This window comes from Melospiza georgiana, chromosome 20 (assembly GCF_028018845.1).
Source record: "Melospiza georgiana isolate bMelGeo1 chromosome 20, bMelGeo1.pri, whole genome shotgun sequence".
Classification (NCBI taxonomy): Eukaryota; Metazoa; Chordata; class Aves; order Passeriformes; family Passerellidae; genus Melospiza; species Melospiza georgiana.
The window spans coordinates 7,999,354-8,019,943 of NC_080449.1; the positions used below are offsets into that span (position 1 = coordinate 7,999,354).

Below are 20,590 nucleotides of genomic sequence, written 5' to 3' on the forward strand. Positions count from 1 at the left end.
TCTGGCTTTGGCAAATCCAAGATCAGACTAAATTGCAAACACAAAAAAAAAACCACCCTGCCCCCTCCCCTCAACTACCCAATCCCTTTAAAATCCCTTAATGATAAAGGCAGACTCAGAAACACTTCCCCAATTTCAGGAATGCTTTCTATTGCTCCCAGATTTCCAGCTCCAGGCTCTGGCCCTCCCTCCTGTGACCTGGGCACCAAGAGCAGCACTGGCAGTGTGGGCAGGGTCATTATTGATAGGGGGCATCCTGCCACAGACTCCAAAACAGGGCCAAGGCTCCAGGCTTGGATTTACAGAGCCTCCAAATCAAGCTCCACTCTTCACTATTTTGCAATAAACAGTTGGGTCTCTCTAAACTGGCAAGAAGAGAAAGGATTTGGAATTTGCTTTCCTGAAAGAACAACAAAAAAAAAAGCAGAATGGGGGGTGCAAAATAACAGCAGGGAAAGAAACAAAAAGAAAAATCCTTTCTTTTAGCATTTGAAGAGGTGGAGGAAAAATCTGAGACTCTGTGGGTCCCTGAAATCCTTTGGCTGAATATAATATACAAATGAGCAAACCACTGACAGAGGATGGAAAATCTTCCTCACCACATCTCAGGAATTGTTATCTAGAGCAGTCTCAGTGCACACAATTCTGCCAGAATTCAGGAACTCACACTAACAAAAGATATCCCCAAACAACCCAGTCCTGTTAAAGTTTTAACAACAGAGATGGATTAAATTAATTAAGAAGAACAGCACAGCAGCCCCTCTCAGCACACTGCTCCAAGGCCCTGGGGAATAACTGTGCCTCAGACCCCAAAGTTTCTCTCCTTGCACTGCCATTCTCATGTCATGAATACTAAATAACCAAACTCTCTGGATGACTGAACTGTGAATCCCTGCAAACACCCAGCAAGTCTAATTCATTATAAAAGAAGGATAATCTCTGTGGATGGAAGGTTATGTGGGTTTGATGGAGGAGGTAACAAGAAAAGATGTATTTGGAGCACTGGCCCACAATGTTTAAATGATTTCTGGAGGTCTGTTTAGTTGTACTACATAAGCAATTAAACTCTGCCATGTATAAATCTGGGTATTGAATATAAATAATGGAAATTATTTCTTGAATATAAATAATGGAAATTTCAGGCCTGGGTAATAGATTGCTTAGCTCATACTTGGAATACTGGGCACGGTTCTACTCCTCTCTCTCCAAGAAAGAATTTACAAACACAGCCAACACAGAAGGGACAGTCAGGGTTGAAAAAGTTACCAGGACAAATTCTTAGCCTTGAAGATCAACTTTATGGGTAAAACACACAGCTTTGTCTCTCAGGGAGGTGAATTAGTGTGAGTGACCAGGGTGATGCTGAGCTGCAGCAACAAGAGCTTTCCCAGCAGAGATAAAGCCCTTGTCCCCCTCCTCTCAGCATTTCTCAGGGCACAGCTGGAATATTGTGTCCAGTGGTTCCACTATACAATAAGAACACCTGGACAGACTGGAGAAGGTCCAGAAAGGCCACAGAGAGGATCCAGCACAGGGAAGCTGTCCTGTGAGGAAAGGCTGAGAGATCTGGGTTAGGTCAGTCTGGAGAATGAAGGCTTAGGGTACCTGTCCCTGTGTCCCAGGGCCTGAAGGGTCATACAGGGAGCATGGAGACTGTACAGGGAGTCACAGGGAAAAGACAAAGGGCAATGGGAACAAGTCACCCCTGGGGAGACCCCAAATGGACACCAGGGGACAACTGTTCACAGTGAGAACAATGAGCCATTGGAATCATCTCCCCAAGGAAATGGTGGAATCCCCAACACGGGGCACAATTCAGCTGAAAAGGGTTTGGGGCCATCTTGTCTAGACTGTGCTTTTGCCAAGGAACACTGGGCCAGACAATCCTTCAATTCCCTTCCAACCTGGTATTCTATGATTCACCGAAACTGAACAGCTTACAAACGAAATTAGCTAAATTCTGAGGCCTTCTCACGCAGGTGAAAAGATTTATTCCAATGTTTTGACAGAAAAAAAGAATGACTATAAAGAAGCTTTCCAACTGTACAGCATGAAATAATTGCTTTGCATTAGCTTAGAACACCAGTTCTATTGCACTGGTGATTCAAACTGCAGTTGTTCAATTCAGAAGATATTCTTAAACCTCCCCTTCACACTCCTTCTCCCTCTCTTCAGCAATCACCTCCCAGAAGAGTTGTATTGTGACAAAACTCACTCAAATTGCCACGTAAGAGCACTGCTAAAAGGAAATTTAAGTTCAGTTGGATTTCCTTGCCTTACACTAAAAGTGGCTCATGATCTGCTCTTTGATCTCTTATCACCAAGCACAGGGGATGTATAGGGTACATATGGAGATTTATGAAGTTCCCCAGACACTCCTGCTGGAGTCATTAACTCTCTATTGAGTAGAAATCGACCCTCTTAAATTAGTCATGATTCCAAAAGGGAAACAGCTGTTCTGCATGGAGAGGCTGGGATGGCAGGTTGTAAACAAGGCTTACTCTTCCAGAAATGCAAATTGCTCTCCTGAGGGACTCCCTGAGTTCACAAACTGCATCATCCTTTAGGAAGGAAGCAGTTCAGGAAGGAGACTGGGGTCTGCATAACCAAGAGAAATAACATTAAATCACATTACCCAGCATTTGAATTGATGAGAAATCTGACACACATCACGAGCAAAGACACAGAAATTTAGCCAGTTCTATTTGTGGAGCAAAAAAGAAGCAGCTGCCTACTCAACACACAAAAAACTCACCACCACACAGGGAAAATCTTCTGCAGTGTCAAACTCTCCAACAAGAATTGCACGGGAAGGCCTGCACCATGCTCAGGACTGAGCCTGGCTCACCTCACCTGCATATTTCACCTTGCTGCTGCTGCTGTATCTCTTCAAATTCACAGCAGAGAATGGGAAAAGCAAAGCCTCTGGGACCATTCAGTGCAATATTAAAAACTCAAGCACTGTCAGTCCTCTCCACCTTGCAGCACCACCTTTGCATGGCACTGCATTTCCTACAGTGCTGGTGCACTCATGGAGTGCCTTGATACAGACAGGAGAGGGAAGGGATCCAAGTCCCACCATCACAGAGCAGACGAGTTTGCATCTCCTGGAAATTTAAGCCTAGTTAAATAGCTACAGTATCTGCAGAAGGCAGACACCCACAACCTGGGTTAGGATGAAGTTCACTCCTGACAGACTTTGCTGACCAAACCTCAGGGGGATGTGGCAACAGCAGAGCCCTGAGCTGGGGTTCCTCCAGGTTAGTCTGGGGAGTGTCAGTGACTGCATCTGCCTTCACTGTGACCTGACTGCTGAAACATCCACCTGAGATATCTCCAGAGCCCAAAATAACTTCCTACACCCCTCATTGCAAGGATGTGTAAGCTCCCAGTGCAGGGGTTTGTGTCCCAGAGCATGGCTGGAGCTGCAGTTCCCACCTGAGAGCACTGCTGAGCACAAGGAATATCAGCTAATCCCAGGCCCCAGTTAGCAGGCTTTCTACACCTAAGTTCTGTCAGACTTTGCTCATGGTTCAGCTACTCCAAGCCATGCTAAGTGTGTCTCCCGTGGGTAAGGAGGGGGACAGACTCTGTGCTTTGTGCAGAAATTCAGCACTCAGGTAATGTGGTATGAGAAAAGAGAAAATGAAACCTCAAACATGAATTCTCAGTATCGCCCCACAGTTATGTTTACAGACTAGAAAGCTACTATCATGGTGATATTCTATTTTAAGGCTTTATGCAAATGTAAAGTTATTCTGGGTCTCCAAAACATCTTGGATATTGAAGACATAATCTGAAAGTTGCAGAGCACAGGGGAAATCTGAGAGATTTCAGTAAACTGGAGATCATTCCCATTTCCCTCAGTTCCTCCACTTCAAAACCAAAGGCAAATACACCTAAAATTCCTCAGTATCTCAGATTATTGCCTAAGGTCAACACTTGACTGTGTTTATCTTTAGCCAAGGGACAGATCCTGCCTGACACCAAGTACTTCAAACCACTCTCCTCACCACAATTGCTGAGCAAATCAAGAGGCAAATCCTTCCCATGGCTGCCCTCAGCTACTTCCTCTTTAAAATCAGACTCTGAAATGCCTACCTGGAAAAGAAACCCTTAGAAAAAAGGCTGATTTTTTAATTTTATTACAAGAAGTCTACAAAGGCACCACTGGGTACCACATTATCCCATAAAGATGTCAGCTTTTTAGTGATTGCAGCTCTGAGGAGAAGGCAGAAACAATAGAGCTCTGCCTTATATGTACAGTGGCTCCGTGCTGGCGACAGAGACCATTTCCCCAAATGGGCAAAAAATTGAAGCAGCTCCTCTGTGGTTTTTGAAAGAGAAGTGCTTTAAAGCACACAACCCACTGTGATCCAAGTGAAATAAAGCTTTCAGTGATACCTACAAGGCTTCCTGGAAGCAGCATCAGCATGTTGCAGCATTTATTTAGTTTATAAGGATATTTTCACAGACTGTGAGCTTCCTGCCCTGACTTTGCTACTCTGCATTTTGTGTTGACACAAACAAACATCTCTGGGTGTTTTGGGTGCTGGGGGTTTAGAGGCTCAGTGCAAATAGGGAAGGGAGCTCAGGTGCCCTGATCCACTCTCCCTCTATTCCTGCACACTGTGATCATGGCAGAGACTGAGCACAGCTTCTGCTCCATGTTCCTACTGCCAAAAAAGGAGCTGAGAGGAAACAAAGCCAAACACTCCTCCCTCCAAAATCAGCTACCAGGCTGCTGCCTGGCAATGATGGAGCCCATGCTGGCCACAGAAGGGGCAGAGAAGGGCTGTGCCCTCCACATACCTGGTCCTACAGAGGGAATGTGGACCTTGATACATGATGCCCAAGCTCCACATCCAGCCCTGCTTTTAGGCTCTTTGCCAGGCAGTGTTGGAGAAATAAGGAGGAAAGTGCAGGTTCCTTAATGCTTCCAATTTGTAATGCTTTGGGCAAAGTGCTGGTAGATGGCAGCTCTGGCACAGAATTTCCTGCTGCAGTTGTCAAAGGCTACAAAGACTTGAAAGATGAAGAGACGTGAGCATTTCAGAACCTCATACAGCTTAGCATTAGGAAATTGCAGCTGTATTCTCTTCTGACTGTGTGTGTCATTGTGATCACTGTAGAATTTTAATTTCATTAATGCCATCCACTCTATCGTGTGTGATGCAAAAAATAGTTCCACATTGGCAGGTACAAGCTGAGGCAGCCAAGGTGTCAATCTCAAGCCAAAGAAATGAGGGCAAGCAGCCCCAGTGCCTGAGGAGCACCTTGTTCTGCCAAGGAGAAGAGCTCTGACACAGCCAGACTGCCCATTCTCCTGGCCAGGTGGATTTCTGGGAGCTTTTGGGGGTAGGAGTGCAGCAGCCAAGCCATAAGGAGCAAGAGAAAAGAGAAGTGCTGCAGTAGGAGGAGGCTGAAGTCATCCTATTGCTTCATTTGGAGCTGAGCAGCTCCTGCATCCCCTGGAGAGAGGCAGGGAGAGCAGCAGGGCCGTGGAACAATATCCCATTCTGCACTGGGAGTTATGCAAGAGCCTCCCAGTCACACGGGCAGGGGGGAGCAAAGAAAGGGCATTATTCACAGCCTGACATGGATGAACCCAGTTTAACACATGCACTTGGAAAACACTGTTCTCTCTGTTCAGTAATATTATTTCACATTCCACTCATTTTGATAACCTTTTCCTTCTCCCATCTACTCTGTTGACTGCCTGGAAAGTGGAGTAATGCCTTCTCCTGAGAGCTGCCAACATGCATAACTAACAGATTTTTCTTTCAAGATACCACTGAGCCACATTTTGCAATAAATAATTTACAAATTCACACAATAAAAAGCTGGAGGAATTTAAAAGGGAAGCCTCTCTGCTTCACTTGACAGGCTAAGAGCACCAGCGTAGGAAATTGCTTCCCAGAATTTACCTAACACTCTCAGATTGATAAATCACCAATATGCCACCTTTTAATCTGATCAGAAAAGGGCAGTCTTGGAAAGGGATGTAGAAATAAGGAGTTTCAGTCCCCCATTTCAAACAGTAAGTCATGTCTTTGTATCCCTTTGACATGACCTCAGCTTTGGAAAAAAAAATCTAGGGCAAGCCCTAATTTTATCTATGAAAGAAGTATTCTAAAATCACTTTATAGAGATAAAGCAGAGATGATCCCTCTCTGTTAGAAAAACCCACATGTGGTGCTACATCTTTAACAATCTGTACATGCATTCATCTGTCAAGTGCCCTGGCAAATCCAGGAGGCAACAAAGGATCAAATCTACATGGTGAATTTGCAACTAAGAGCCAAGCAAATTACAAGACCACAGAGGTATTTTGTCCTTTGATATGCAATAGCACTTGGGGGAAATTTTCTGGGCTTGTTTATGATTTACTGTCCTCATTTCCAAGAGCATCCTTGATGCTCTGTGCCACACAGTGTCCTGATGCTCAGCACAGCAGAAACATGAGATCCCACAGATGTAAAGGGAAATTTATATTTCATATCTTCACAGGACTGCAGTAACTTAGAATAGAATGAAGCAGACCTCTTGAGAAGCAAAACCTACATTTTACAAGGAGACCTCAGACTAGAATGATTTCTTACCTATAATTCACTTTCCTTTCCTGTCCCTGCAACAAAACATTTGGCATATTTTAAGCTTCAGCTTTTACTTTTCCCTTTCTCTTTTGGCTGCCTTTTCTTTTTATTTTTTTTTTTCCTTTGAGAAATAAACATTTTCAAATGTTCTGGCTATTTTGTGCCTGTCTGACTCAAACTCAAGGAGGACAAAACTGTCCTTACACATTGTAATGTGGTGTTTCTGATCTACATTAGTGCATCTTCTGAGCAAATGTGTAACTCCAAAACCAGAAGCTATCTAAAACATTTTCTTCCTCTTCATTGCTTCCTTAAGTTAGAGGTATTGGACTTGGACCTGTAAAATTTAAACTTTAAGCATCCTTTCACACATCCAATTTTGAATCCAACTAAAGAGAGAAAGTATTTCCAGACAGATGTGCTGAAACAGGACTGGATGTTTAAAATTAAGCATTAGTTCAAAAGCTTCACTGAGTGGGGATCATTGTAAAAAAGCCACAAATGATTCTGCAACCAGCCAGCAACTGAGAAATGAAAATAAAAGCCTTGTGCCATCTGTGACAAGCATGGATTCCAGGATCCTGCATCACATGGAAAGCTGTCCTGTCTAAACCTACAACTATGAAAAACAAGTCTGGTAATACCTCATTGCATCCAATGACATCGGGAAATCTTTGAAGTGCTGCTGCAAGGGGAGGAAATTTGGTTCTACCTGGATCACAGAGGGAATGAAAATGTGTGGAAACTGCAATCAGCCCTCAGGGAGCCCTCACAAGCCTGGCTGTCACAGAACCTGGGTGTTAGTCAAAACTGAGCTTGCATAAACTCCTTTAGAGCCATATCAGCTCTGTTAAACTGAGATACCACCCACTAAAAAAACCTGACTCTGTCTGTTTAGAGTTTTTATATAAATAAAGGTGTCTGCAGAGATCTCCCAGGTTTTAATTAACCAGCAGACGGACTCAAGTAAGACATTAAGCCTCACAGGGTTTATCCTAGCAGGAGGATTGAGGCAATAAACCTATCACATCCATGTTTACAAACAGACTCCACCCTCCAGCTCACCTTTTCAACATCTGCTTTTGTCACATTGATGTCAGCATCCATTTTCTCAAAATACTGCTGTGCTCGGTCAGCTTCTTTGCAGTCACGTTCAAATCTCCTTTTACTCTGACAAGAAAAACCAGAAACCTTCATTATGGGAAGAAAAAGATCCCAAAATCTGCCTGAAATTCATGCCTGCCACTAAAACAATCTGTTGTAGCAATTGCAGGATTTTAGGGCTCTCTTGTTTACACTGGAATACATTTCCATATTTATGAACTTCACAAAAGGGAGTTACCAGAGGCACATTTTTGGTTCCATTATCCAGGCTGTTCATATTTCAGTATTTTTCCTTTTTAGCATCACTTCCACTCTAGTAAATGGAATAACTCTCTTCCAACACTTAACCCTTTCATTTTTGTAAATGCATGGGGAGTAACTAAGATTTACAAATTTGCCACTAGGATTTTTGGTTATTAATAACCCCTTTTCTATCCTCTCCTGAACTTCAGCCTCACTTTTCATTCGTCACATGAATGACAATTCCAATGTATATTTACTTTTGGGAAGCAGCACCTGACCCAAGAGATGCTCCTGTTCAATTTATTCACACATTATGAAGCTGTTCAACTGGCAGTGGAATATCTGAGCAGGACCCTTGGGGACTCTGCAGTTTCAGCAATGCTTAGCACACTTTTCAAGTCATATCAAATGAAATGCTGCTCGTGGTAGACAAAGAGCCCACAGAAGCCAAATGTTCTGTTAAAACAGATTTTTTGAGGACTGTGAGTGTATTTAAGGCAGCAGAGTTTTAAAAATCCCATTTCTACAACTTTTACCCATATACCTTTTGTTTTCCAAATAAAACATTTGGAACCATCTCTTTGAAAACAATATATAAATTACTTGAATGTCACATCTGAGGAATTTGCCACTTACTGCTTCAAGTTGTTTCCAGCAAGTTTCAATGTGTTGTTGTGCCTTTCTGCCATCATGGAAGTGCTGTTTAGAAAAAGAAAAGAAAACATTTTGAACAACAAAAGAACAAACAGTCAAGTATGCTCAAGAAAAAGCCCAACCAGAAATCATTCTGACAGCTGTGTTCTGCAAGGCTGGTGAATTGAGCAGGTGTGTGATGACTATCTAATGTCTCAGCAGGCTGCAGATGGATATTTGCATCAATTATAGTGGTTAGTTCGACTAAAGCTAATTAATCCCTTTAGCAATTCTACCTTGTATTGTTCACTGTATCTCATAATTATTGGTTTCCCATATCATGGGATCTGAAGCACTTTTATCTGATGAGTATTTCTTTGGTGACAGACTGAACACTGGCTCTAAATTAAAATTTCTCTCTACATGAATTTACCAAGATGCACTTGATTGGCACATTCTAACAACTGATGTTTGTCCTGATTTTCATTCAGACTCAACAAAAAAACCTCTCTTCTTCCTAGTTACTAGCTGTGTGTCAGAGCCAGCTGCTCCTGCCTCTCAAGAGGTTTTTGGTCCCTCCAGAATCCCTCCTCTCCCACACACTGGGAGTGAGTGTGTGCTCAGAGTGAGGTGTAACTCAAGTTTTAAATGGAGATGTCAGCTGAACAAGGAACTCCTCTCCTGATGTGCTTTGTGGATCTAAATTGCAGTTGGTTTAAGTAACAGTTCTTTACACAATGTTCTTTATCAAAGAATCTAATCTGTATTAGTTTATCCCTCTGCAGAATCACAAAATGGTTTGGGTGGGGAGGGACCTCAAAGAACACTTTGTTCCAACCCCCTGCCATGGCAGGGACACCTTGCACTGTCCCAGGCTGCTCCAAGCCCTGTCCAACCTGGCCTTGGGCACTGCCAGGGATGGGGCAGCCACAGCTTTTCTGGGCAAGCTGTTCCTCCATATATATGCCTGGCTTTCCCTCAAGATAAGCAATTCATTCCAGATCATTCTATAAATGAGTGACCCAGCTCTGGGCAGGAATGTGAATGCAGACCCAGCTGACTGCTACAACAGGTTATTCCCCTCCATACACCACCCTGGAAAATAAATAATGAAGCAAAGTGAAACAGGAAGAGAGAGGCCTTTCTTTTGTATTATTTACTGGTAATTAGTTTTAGTCAAATACAGGAATGGTGTCACAAAGTAAACTTGAAAAATAAAGGTCAGATAATGCCACTAGAATTTATGTGCTCCCACGCCCAAGTGCAATCAGATTTTACATAAATCTTAAGGAATGTGATACCTATGGTTTGTTGGGTTAAAAAAAGCTCACACTCCAGATCATTAACCTGCTACAAAATGCCACAGTTAGAAAAATCTGCCTGCAAGCACTTTACAATTGGCAGCTCCTTGGTCTCCTGCATCTTCCACTACCACAATTGGTATTTTCCTGTGTTAGGGGAATGAGGGACATTTCAGAGCTGCCATTCTGCCTCCATCAGACATGACAGCAAAAAGCCCCAAAACTGCAATTCTTTACCATGCCATGTCAAATAGGCTCATTTAGCTTTAAAAATCACAGTAATGTTCAAGATGTCTGCAAGAACAGAACAGCACCAGGGCTGCCCTGGTAGTCCCAAACACTGTGTGCTGAGGAGGGATGCTCACCTGGAACTGAGCACAGGGACATTCTACAGCTGGATGTGTCTGCATGGTGCTTATCTCCACAGGAAAATTCTTAAAGCAGACAAGAGAGGCCCAGTGGCAGAAATGTTTTTCATCCCTGCCCATGCCATGCTCAGCTCTGGCTCTGCTCCTGCCCTCTGAGCAGGGAGCACGTGTGGCCACTGGGCCATGGAAGGGGAGCAGTGACAGTCTGGCACTGCTGGGACAGCAGAGACCTTCTCCAAACACTGCCTCACCACACTGTGACATTAAAAAACCCCTGACATCACTGTGGGACTGCTGGGTGGCAGGGAAAGGCTCCAAGCTGATTTCAGTTCCCTTTGTAGATCCCCAAGTCCTTTCAACTCCGTGTGTGACAGATGCTGCCTCTTCCCTGCCAGGGGCTCCTCGTTTCAGCCTTTTGTCATCAGAGTTTAGGAAAACAGTCCCAAGGAGCAACAAAAACAGTCCCAAGGAACAACTGTAATTTATCACTACATTTTTCAGCGTTTTGCTAATGAGCATGAAATTCATGGAAGCCTTAACAGTGAAGCTGGGAATAAAATGACTCTGATGGATTCATGTTGCCTTCCTTGCTTCCACCAGCCCCCATTTCTGTGCTCCCCACTTTGCTGGGATAGGATGGACCTGATTTGGGAGCAGCTGGACTGTGTGAAACCCAATACTGTCAATGACCCATAAACCTCAGGAAAACAACATGCCAGGTTTGTTTAGCAGGAAACAATTGCAGAGAGGAGCTGAAGGATGAACTTGGAAACAAAAGCCCATCAGATAACAGGATGTGTATTTTTAAACCATTGTAGTTGAATAATGTCATTTTAACAAGCCATCCCTGTTACTTCCAAATTTGTCATCTCTGTAAAATAAGCTGCACAAGCTTCTTTTGTGTACATGCAAGAAGCAGTGAGACTGCATCCAGTTCAGATTTTGCTGCATTTTTATACTTTGTTTTTATTTTTTTTATAAAAACTCTTCTGCACAATCGGAATGCTGAAATGTAAAATGAGCATTGTTGAAGGTGATTAAATAGTGAAATATTAAATGGTGATAAATACAGGTGCATTACATCTTGAAGAGTTCAGGAAATACTGCTTTTTTTTAGTTCAACCAATTTCTAAATATACTTATATAACCCCTAATTCTTGCTGTGCTGTCCCTTGTTGTGAGCTAAGGCACTTCTGGTTTTGCAAATCTTTGCCTTCCAATGGTAATTCCTGCCTTCCAAAAATTCATTTTTAAATACAGCACCTAAGTGGGACCTTCCAACTATCTATATTTCTTCACTGGCCCAATTTTATGGGTTAGAAAAGTCAAGGCACCACGGTCAAGTGATCTGCCTAAAGTCATACAGGAAGCCTCCAGTTTCCTCAAACCATGCACTATCTTCAACTTCTGCAAACTCATTTCCTTTACAATCCTCTTAAACAGCAAATGTCCTCTACCTTCACCTCCTCCCCTCCAAAACCCCAGCAAAAATAACTCCAAGCTCAACTGTTCCTTGATAAGGTTTCAAGTACAAGTTCTAATTTAAATAAATTTCTTTGAACAAATTAAATAATTGGTTCTTCTACACCTAAAATTTAGCAAATGGAAACATGAAAAACTATTTAGAAAATCCTGTGGCAAACTACCACTCACAGGCATTTCAGCAGCACAGAATGAGAAATTTGGAGTAATTGATACAGTATTTCTTTTTTCCCCTCCCAAACTGGATGTCCAAATTAATGGCCCCAATCAGGCTGTTAAAAAAAAAAAATCAGAATATGAGTGAGATAATTAATAAATCACACCTCAAGTGTGTCAGTGAGACATTAGCAGCAGTGTTGGTGGCTCACATGCCATGATTTACTCCAGACTTTTTACCCATATCCACAGAATTCTAAAAACACATTAGAAACACAGTAAAGTGAAAAGTTTGGGGTTATTAGTGTTCATTAAGTCAACCCCCTAAATCATTTTGAAGTCTGTATTTTGCAGTCTTTGGCTGGCAAACACTGTGTCAACTTTAAGATTTCCCTGAGCAATATTTTATTGAACTATTAAACCAACTAAATGGCTTAAAGCACAGCAGCAATACCCAAACTCAATCCTCCATGACCACAACTGTCCTTTTTCCCTGTGTTAAAGCCCATTGTGCCCTGAACAATCCACAATGGCCACGTTTTCACTGGAGAACTCCATCCATTCCAGCTCACAAGATTAATACAACCATGAAGGTTTTAGGTGATCTCAGGAGAGTTCAGAGATGAGTTCGAAAAAGATCTCCAAGTTTGACTTCAACTCATGACCAATCATCATCAGCTTTTGGAAAAGATCTCAAAGTTTGAGCTCAAGTCATGATCAACCATCATAATTTTAACGACACCCAAGTCCAAATGCAGAATTTCCTTGAACATTTCCAAGGATGGTGACTCCACCACCTCCCCGGACAGCCCAATCAAACCCTTTCCATTAAGAAATTCTTCCTGGAATTCTAAAATTCAGTTGTTAAGACTTGAGATACTTTTGCCAGAGTATTAACTCGCTCATGTGAGGACTGTGGATTAACTCAACTTTTTAAAAGCTTTTGTTATATTCAAAAAGCTCACAGCTCGAGGAAAGAGCTTTTCCCTTTGCAAATGCAGCCACAGGGATCGGTGTGCTCTCCTCATTAGGATGCTGCCTGTGTCTGGAACAGCTGGGGAGCAACCCTGGCTGCTGTGCAATCAAAGACAAACCTCTCATTGACTTTTGTTGGGCTCAGATTTCACCCGTGTTGATCAAAACGCCGGGAGCAGCGAGCGAGGGTCCCACAATGCAGAGCCTGTTCCTGCCAGCACTGCCACAATTAGGAGCAGCAGGATATTTTTGCAAAACTTCCTTGGTATGCACGAGGGTTTACACAGCCCCAGAGCTCACCCAGCAGACAACAACAGCTTGTTAGAAGATGCATCTTATCTTTTTTTTTTCCCCCTGACCTTTTGAGAGAAGCAGGAGAAAAGATGTTGCTAAAAGCATCTAATGAAGGACAACACATTCCAGTGCTTTTGCTGAGGAGTTCCTGGGCAATTTTAAATTAAGTAATTGCCTGAAACATGTAAATTCCCAGCATGACAACAGGGCTGCTTAGGCTCTGTCTAAACTGATCCTGTGAAACCTTTTACAAAAGGCTGTAATAACACAGCCTTGTTTTTCTTAAACAAACAGGAGTTGATTATATGATTAAACTAAAGAGTTGTACATCTATAGGATGTTTGTATTAGAAATAATCATAAAAACAGTCTTAATTTATATGCATAGCATATGGTTCATTTGACAGCATCCTTTTCAAGAATTGTCTAAAAATATATCTAAGGCAAGGGTGCTTTATTCTCTTCTATGTACATGTGAGATAATAAAACAGACTGACAAAATAGTTACCTTTGGCTTCTGTAACAAGTACTCCCAGCTCACACTGATAATAAATAAAAATACAGTACTCCATCCTCCAATTCAAACTCTTATCTCCATTTTTGTTACAAGTGATTTCTAAAATAATGGCTGGTGATTAAAGCACACCAGAGACGGAAATAAGACAACACTATTTTTTCCTCAATTTTTTCAGCAATATTTGCAAAAATCCTTGTCAAATGTTTTTCTTTTTCTGGCTGCAAAGACAGGAAACAGTCTCCTCCAAAGAAATCTTTGTTTCCAAAAATAGCAATATGTTCTTGAGGTCTTATCTCTCTCAGTTGTAGAAAGAGGAGCATAAGACAGTTCTGTGAATGTTGACATGAAATTCATGACCATTTTAACACATTTATCAGCTACTTAATATTGGGGCATAACACTGTTCTCCTTTGCAATATCCACAGGGACATTATTTTTAACATGTATTTATCAACTTGGTTGAGTCTGGGACAAGTTATAGAAATATCTGTACTTAATTTGATGCAAGTATCTGCTCCTGGAGTGCTGTATTCCAAAGAAATTCCATTTAACAAGCACTATGGAGCAAAGCTTCAAATTCCAGATCAGCTGCACCTGACAACCTGAAGTAGCTGCCCCTGTTGTCACTGAGCTGTAACAACTGAATTATGGATGGGGTTTGGAGCAACCTGGACCAGTGGAAGGTGTCCCTGCCCTGGGCAGGCAGTTGGAATAAAATAATCTTTAAGGTTCCTTCCAAACCAAACCATTCTGTGACTCTCTGGTGATTGGCACAAACCTAAGAGACACTGTGGCAGTAATATTTATGGTAACTTGTCATTTTCATACTACATGTGACAGATAAAGTCCTTACATTGGGAATTGTAGCTCAGAACTTCTTCTCAGGCACAGAGAGAGTCTTGCAGCTCCCAGTGCAGCTCCATGGCAGCAGAGATAAGGATCCTCAGGATCTCTGCTGCTCTGGCCAGCTCCTGCTCAACCATCTGCCCTCAGGGCAGCAAGGCCAGCAGGCCCTGGAACCAGTGAGCACAGGCTGTTTGGAGATCATGTACCCTCCTCCAACCCAGCCCTAGGGACTAATCTTGTCCTTAAAAGCTCACCAGAGCCCAAGTGCTCCTCAAAAGCAAACCTAGGGCTTTTCAAATGGAGATTCATCACTACTGCTAAAACTATGGTGTGAAAAGTTGTTTGTGCTTTCATATCCTTCAATGAAATTAGAGGAACAGGCTGCTCTTGCTTCCATCTTTTCTCATTCTCAGCATTGTCACCAAGCTCTCCTTCCACTGATCCACAGTTAAAAGGTGTCATTTCAAATGGTCTGTGACATTCCTGTCAACAAAAACTAGAAGATGTACAAGCTAATGCCTCAATATGCAAGGAAATACTTTTAGCTGTTTTCATAGACCCTTCATGCACACATTCAACTACACCGAAGTACCAAGACCTGCATCAGAAATATAAAATATTAAATGTCAGCAAAAATGCCAGCTGAACATGCCCACATGTACCACAGGCTTGGATGAACCCCACTCTCCACAATTAACATATGCACTACTCATCTGGCTTTATTGTTGCTCTTTCTTTTCAGGCCAATCTCCGTGGCTGTACAGGCAGAACACAAAGGGAAAAATGCATCCATGGCCAATGCTCAACCCCCTCAGCCTCAGGCATCTCTCAGTCATGCACTGAGCAGGAAATGTTACTGCTCATAGGAGGCATCTCTCATCTTGTCCCTCTAAAGGCTCTTGCTGTGCAGAGCAGTATTCAGGCCAATTCACAGAAAATGGAACTACATTTGTTAGTAAACAGATTTTGTTTTCCCAATCTGATTCTTTCATGTGGTAAACAGAAGCCAATTTATTTATTTGGGCTATCATTTCATAGTTCAGTGTACCCATTCAAAACTGGGAAGAGCAGCATATGAAGTTCAGTGGTCTCAACTTTGAATCCTGCTAAATCCAAAGGTCACGTTATACCTTTCAGTTGGATGGGATATTGGTATTAGTTTCCCACACAAAAATGCTATTTAAATTTCCATAATAAGCACTTGCTTTTCCCCTTCACAGCACCATTCCATGACAACACAGCAATAGCCAACGCAGCTTCATTGTATTTACTATCCATAATTTGGTGAAAACCAACAAACAGTCCATCAGAACACAGAAATTGTTGTGATCTTTCCTAAATATATTTCTGCATTCTTAATTTTCTCTTTAATAATTACCATGTAACACTGCACTGGTACAATTTAACTTAACCAAATACAGCAGAAATACCTCACAAGAAAGAGGATGAATATTTAGAGCAGGACTGTTGTGCAGTGTATTTATCAAGCACAGCAAATTCCCATAAATACCTTTAGATTAAAATTAAGACCTTCATCCACAGGGCAATGAGCTGGAAGTGAGTTGGTTGCAAGACAAGAGTTGGGGAAAGCTTGGTTTGAATTGCATCAATCTGAAGTTTGGCAAATCACTTCCTTTCACTGTCACTCTTTTCCTTTCCCCACCCCTCACTTGGCCGTTGGTTTGTGACTTCTGGAAGGCAGCAAAGTCTCTCTGTGCCCCTGCAGCACAAAGCACAGCTGTGCTCCAAACACACACAGAGCTTGAGGCACATCCCAAATGCAACATGGGAAAATCCATTGTGCCCCTGACAGGGCTGTGTGCTGCCACCCTGCCTCATGCCTGCTCCACGCTGGAGAAATCCTCTGGAAAAACCACAGGACTCTTTGCAGAACAGGGCACTATTCAGAATGAGTGAACGTGACAGAATTCCTCCAATTATTTACTTTTCATCAACACCTGAGAACCTACAAGAAACAGAAAGCCCTCTGAGAGGCACCCCCTGGATGAATGCACACAAGGAGGGTCCACCAGAAAGAACCAGACCTGTTTTGCCCCCATGGTACCCATAAGGATTCATTCATTCCCTGTTCCCCTTCTATCCCCACACAAAATGGAATGTATTGACATCAGGTAAATTCTCTCCCAACCACAGAATCCCAGTGCTGCACCAGTTCAGACTGCAGCAAAGCCCTTGGCTTCTACCTGACTTTCATGCTTGATTGTATGGAGCCAGAGCAGCCCCAGGGGGAGGTGGAGGCAGAGGTGAGAGCAGCAGCAGTAATCAGAGAGATGGTTCATGACTCCCAAATACATTTTTAGCAAAGCTGCCATGAGCAGTGGCTACACAGAGCAGCTGCTGCCAGAGGAGGCTGAGAGTCAGACCTAGTTTGTGACCAGAGATCTAAATCAGAATGGGCTCAGGAAATAATTCTTGAATTTCTATCCAGATTACAGAATTGGATGGATTCCTCAGCCATAGTTGGATGTATAAATCAACTATGTCCTGTGAAGTGTTAAGGGGAAAAAATAAGCCAACAAACAGAAATTCTCAATGGTTGGCTCAGTACATTTCCAACCTAGAAGTGTATTACATGTCAGTGCTTGTGAAGTAAAGTCCAAACACTCATCTTGACATGACAGGATCACCACCTTCTCTTTTGCCAAAGATGGACAAGATTAAGAGCCAATTTTGTAATACTGCAGGTCACAGAATCACAAGGTTGGATGAGACCTTCGAGATGATCGAGGTCAAACTTGACACCTTTGAGAGCCACCCCAAAGTCAGGCCTTGGTGGCATTGGGGTGACATGAAGCATGACTGCAGAAGCAAGTTCTTTCCCTGAAATACTCAAGAGGTGATTCCCACCTCATTTGTGTGACTTGATGACATCTTCCAACAGCAATTCAGTCACAGGCATCTAACCTCAACAGCCTCAAGGGGACTATGGATGGGACATGCCCTTCACACAACACAGAACTGAAATTTGAGCTTGTAACCAGCTAACAAGGACTCTGAGGAAGAGAAGGTCTCCTGAGAGAGCATGGACACAGTAAGATCAAGAGAGTACAAGAAGAAGTTCAAGTGAGGAACTGCACTATAAAGAGTTTCACTTCACTGGGTAGCTGGGAAGAACTGAAACAACACAAGGAGTTCTCCTTCTCACTGTGTGAAAAGCAGGCAGGGTGTGTACCTGACTTAGTGACTGTGAGGGCAAAACAACTCATTTGGTACAGTGGCAGCACTGAGAGCAATCTTATGGAAGAGGAATGTGTAAAATGATAAAGTGTAAAATGATAAAGTCATTGATTCACCTTTACTCCAAAAGATATTTGTTTCACACAAGGAGTCTTGGCCTGATTTTTGTAAACACTTTCTAAAGTTCAAAAGCCATCATGCAACAAAGCACAGGATCTGAAAAAGTGTAAAGGTAACCCAGAACTCTCCCAAGTTCTAAATCAGATCACAGGAAGAAGGAGGTATCTCTCTTTTGAACAACAGCACCAAAGCACTCACCTTGCACATCATCACACCTGTCCAACCTGCACAATTGTCCTGCCTGGTTTTGATTAGTTGCTTCTTTCCTTATTTTCACCACTAGCAACCATCTTTTATAGAAAAAACATTACATAGGCAGCCATCAAGCACACCTTTCAGAGAGCCAAACAAACCCAACACATGTACAATTTGCATGCCAGATGAATTTTACCCAGCATAAAACCCATGTAAGGCATGACACAGTATCAGTTCTGCACCACTTCCATGCCAAGGAAAACCCAAGAAATTATTTATTACTGTGTGACCCCAATCATCTGCTGGTGTAATTCCACTGGAATCAATAGAGCTAAATGAGCATGAAAGCAGAGCAGAGCAGGCAGGCACCAGCCCCCATGTGTTCAAAGATCATCAGCCACACTCACTGCTCACAGCTCCAGCAAACACTCCTGGGCATCAAAGGGTTTTCCTTTAGAAACAGAAGCTGTATTTAGAGATATTTGAAAAAATTCTGCCCTGTGAGGGTGCTGAGGCCCCAGAGAAGCTGGGGCTGCCCCACCCCTACAAGTGTTCAAGGTCAGGGCTTGGTGCAGGCTGGACCAGTTATCCCTGCCCATGGCAGGGGAGAATGGGATGAGCTCTCAGGTCCCTTCAAACCCATTCCTATTGCCTGACCCCTTTCTGCTCATCTTTCACACATTTAGTTACGACACCTCTGTGTATAATTTCCATCTTCCAAGTAGAAAAGTAAGACCAAAAGAGTAAAGGTGCTTATCTACCACAGCCATGCTGAAATCACTGGAAATTTTACCATTTTACAGGTATTTGGACACCTGAATGACTTCATTCAAGACTCAGTGGAGAAGAATGTGGGTCTCCCAACTCCTACACATGGACCCAGCCCCAGGAGTGGCTCATCCAAATGATTCTTTGGACCTGGAGCACAGCAGCTGATGGCAGAACAAACTGTGAGCACGAGAACCCTGCCAACAAAATTTCTGGAAATACCAAGTCATTCATTAATTGATATCATAAAAGGTTTTGCCTAAGCTGCAGTTCTCTGTAATATTTACACAACATCCACCCTCCCCTCCTGCAGATCTCAGCAGGATCAATGCTGTTACAGGATGAAGTGAGAGGCTGTGCATGAAAAATGCCTGAGGGTGGGAACAGTTTCCTTTTCAACACAGTTTTCTCCTGAATGAGAAATCTACAGGAACCAGACAAGGATTCCTAATTCCTATAAGCTTGATTTATGTTGCAAGAACAAAACAACTCTGACTGACAACTGTTTTCTGTTAAAGGCCAGTAATTATCAGCAACAGCAGGTAAATACACTCACTTGCTTTTTGCTGTTTCCCTGTTCTTATCACTAGGCCAATATTACACTAATTTTCCTGTCATTCACCCCTTACTTATATGAACCATAATTACTAGAAAAGTTTACAAACAAAACAAAAAGCCAATAGTTACTGCTCAAATTCTTTACAAGAAATATTGCAAGCCCACTTCCATAGTACTTAGAACATCTAGATATTCCAATCAACTTATATACCCATGCAAAAAACAAGAGCTGACAGAAAAATGCCACACTAGAATGCTGCTTTTTTCCCCTTTTTTCCTCCTTTTGCACAGATCCATGCTGGATATAAGGTCACAGAGGGGCTGAGAAAACATTCCCATCACAGTTATATGTAAAACATCCTTCCATGCTGAAGATTACACACCATTCTGCAGATTAAAGCTATGTCTATATATTCTTTTCCTCTGCTGACAGAATTATCATTCTAATGCTATACTTAGAAAAAGGTGGTGATTTCCAGGGCTCTGCTCCCACACAGCACCTCAACACATGCTTAGTGTTTAGTGGGACTATTTATAAATGCATAAGTTCTGCAGGAGTATTTTTGCACTTTCTAAAATAGACCAACAGCTTGGAAATGAAATATAATGCTCTGATGCTCCCTTTGCACTTTGCTTAGTCATTTTATACCTGTTCTGTGAGTATTTGTAGTGCTTAGAATCCTTCTTCTATGCTCACACATCCAGGACATAAAAGGATTCAAAGCAAGGAAGGAAATCACATCTCAACTCTCCATTTTACAGAGCTGGTGATGTGCAAATTAATCAGCTTTGAACATTCACTGCAGCAGGCACACAGGTCCCTAAAGTACCAGCTGCAATAGAGCACTAACATAAATCTATTAATTCTACCAGTCTTGAAGGACAACAGGTTGAAAACCACATTCCTTATCTTCACCAAACAAGACAAACCCCCTATTTAATATTAAAATATTTTTTAAAGAGTCTCCTTCGCCAGATCTGGCTGAGAAGCACAAAAAATGTGAATCAAAATCCAGATAATTCTCTCAATCAGCCTCAGCACTGCAGTTCCTCTGTTTATTTCAGGCTTTACACAGTGCTGCTGGACTCTGCCCCAAGCAAGCTTTTGGCTAGCAGAGCCTTAAGCACAGATGGGTCTCTGACCTTATTTAGGAGGGATTCTCCTGCAGGCATTCCTGTCTGATTTTATAACATTTGATTCAAACGGTTCAGCGACTTGGCCAGGGCACATAACCCA

The 20,590-nt window shown here is 42.5% G+C and overlaps 1 protein-coding gene across 19 annotated transcripts in view; it reads right to left on the bottom strand.

The window, feature by feature from the left end:
* FNBP1 (formin binding protein 1) overlaps window positions 1-20,590 on the bottom strand; it is a 92,765-nt gene that overhangs the window by 35,516 nt on the left and 36,659 nt on the right. For all 19 annotated transcript variants that reach the window (XM_058038420.1, XM_058038435.1, XM_058038434.1 and 16 more), the window contains exons 5-6: window positions 8,580-8,642; window positions 7,662-7,766 (exon numbers count right to left, since the gene is read on the bottom strand). In XM_058038420.1, coding sequence (XP_057894403.1) covers window positions 7,662-7,766; window positions 8,580-8,642 — 168 coding nt within the window. The remainder of the gene's footprint in view (window positions 1-7,661; window positions 7,767-8,579; window positions 8,643-20,590) is intronic.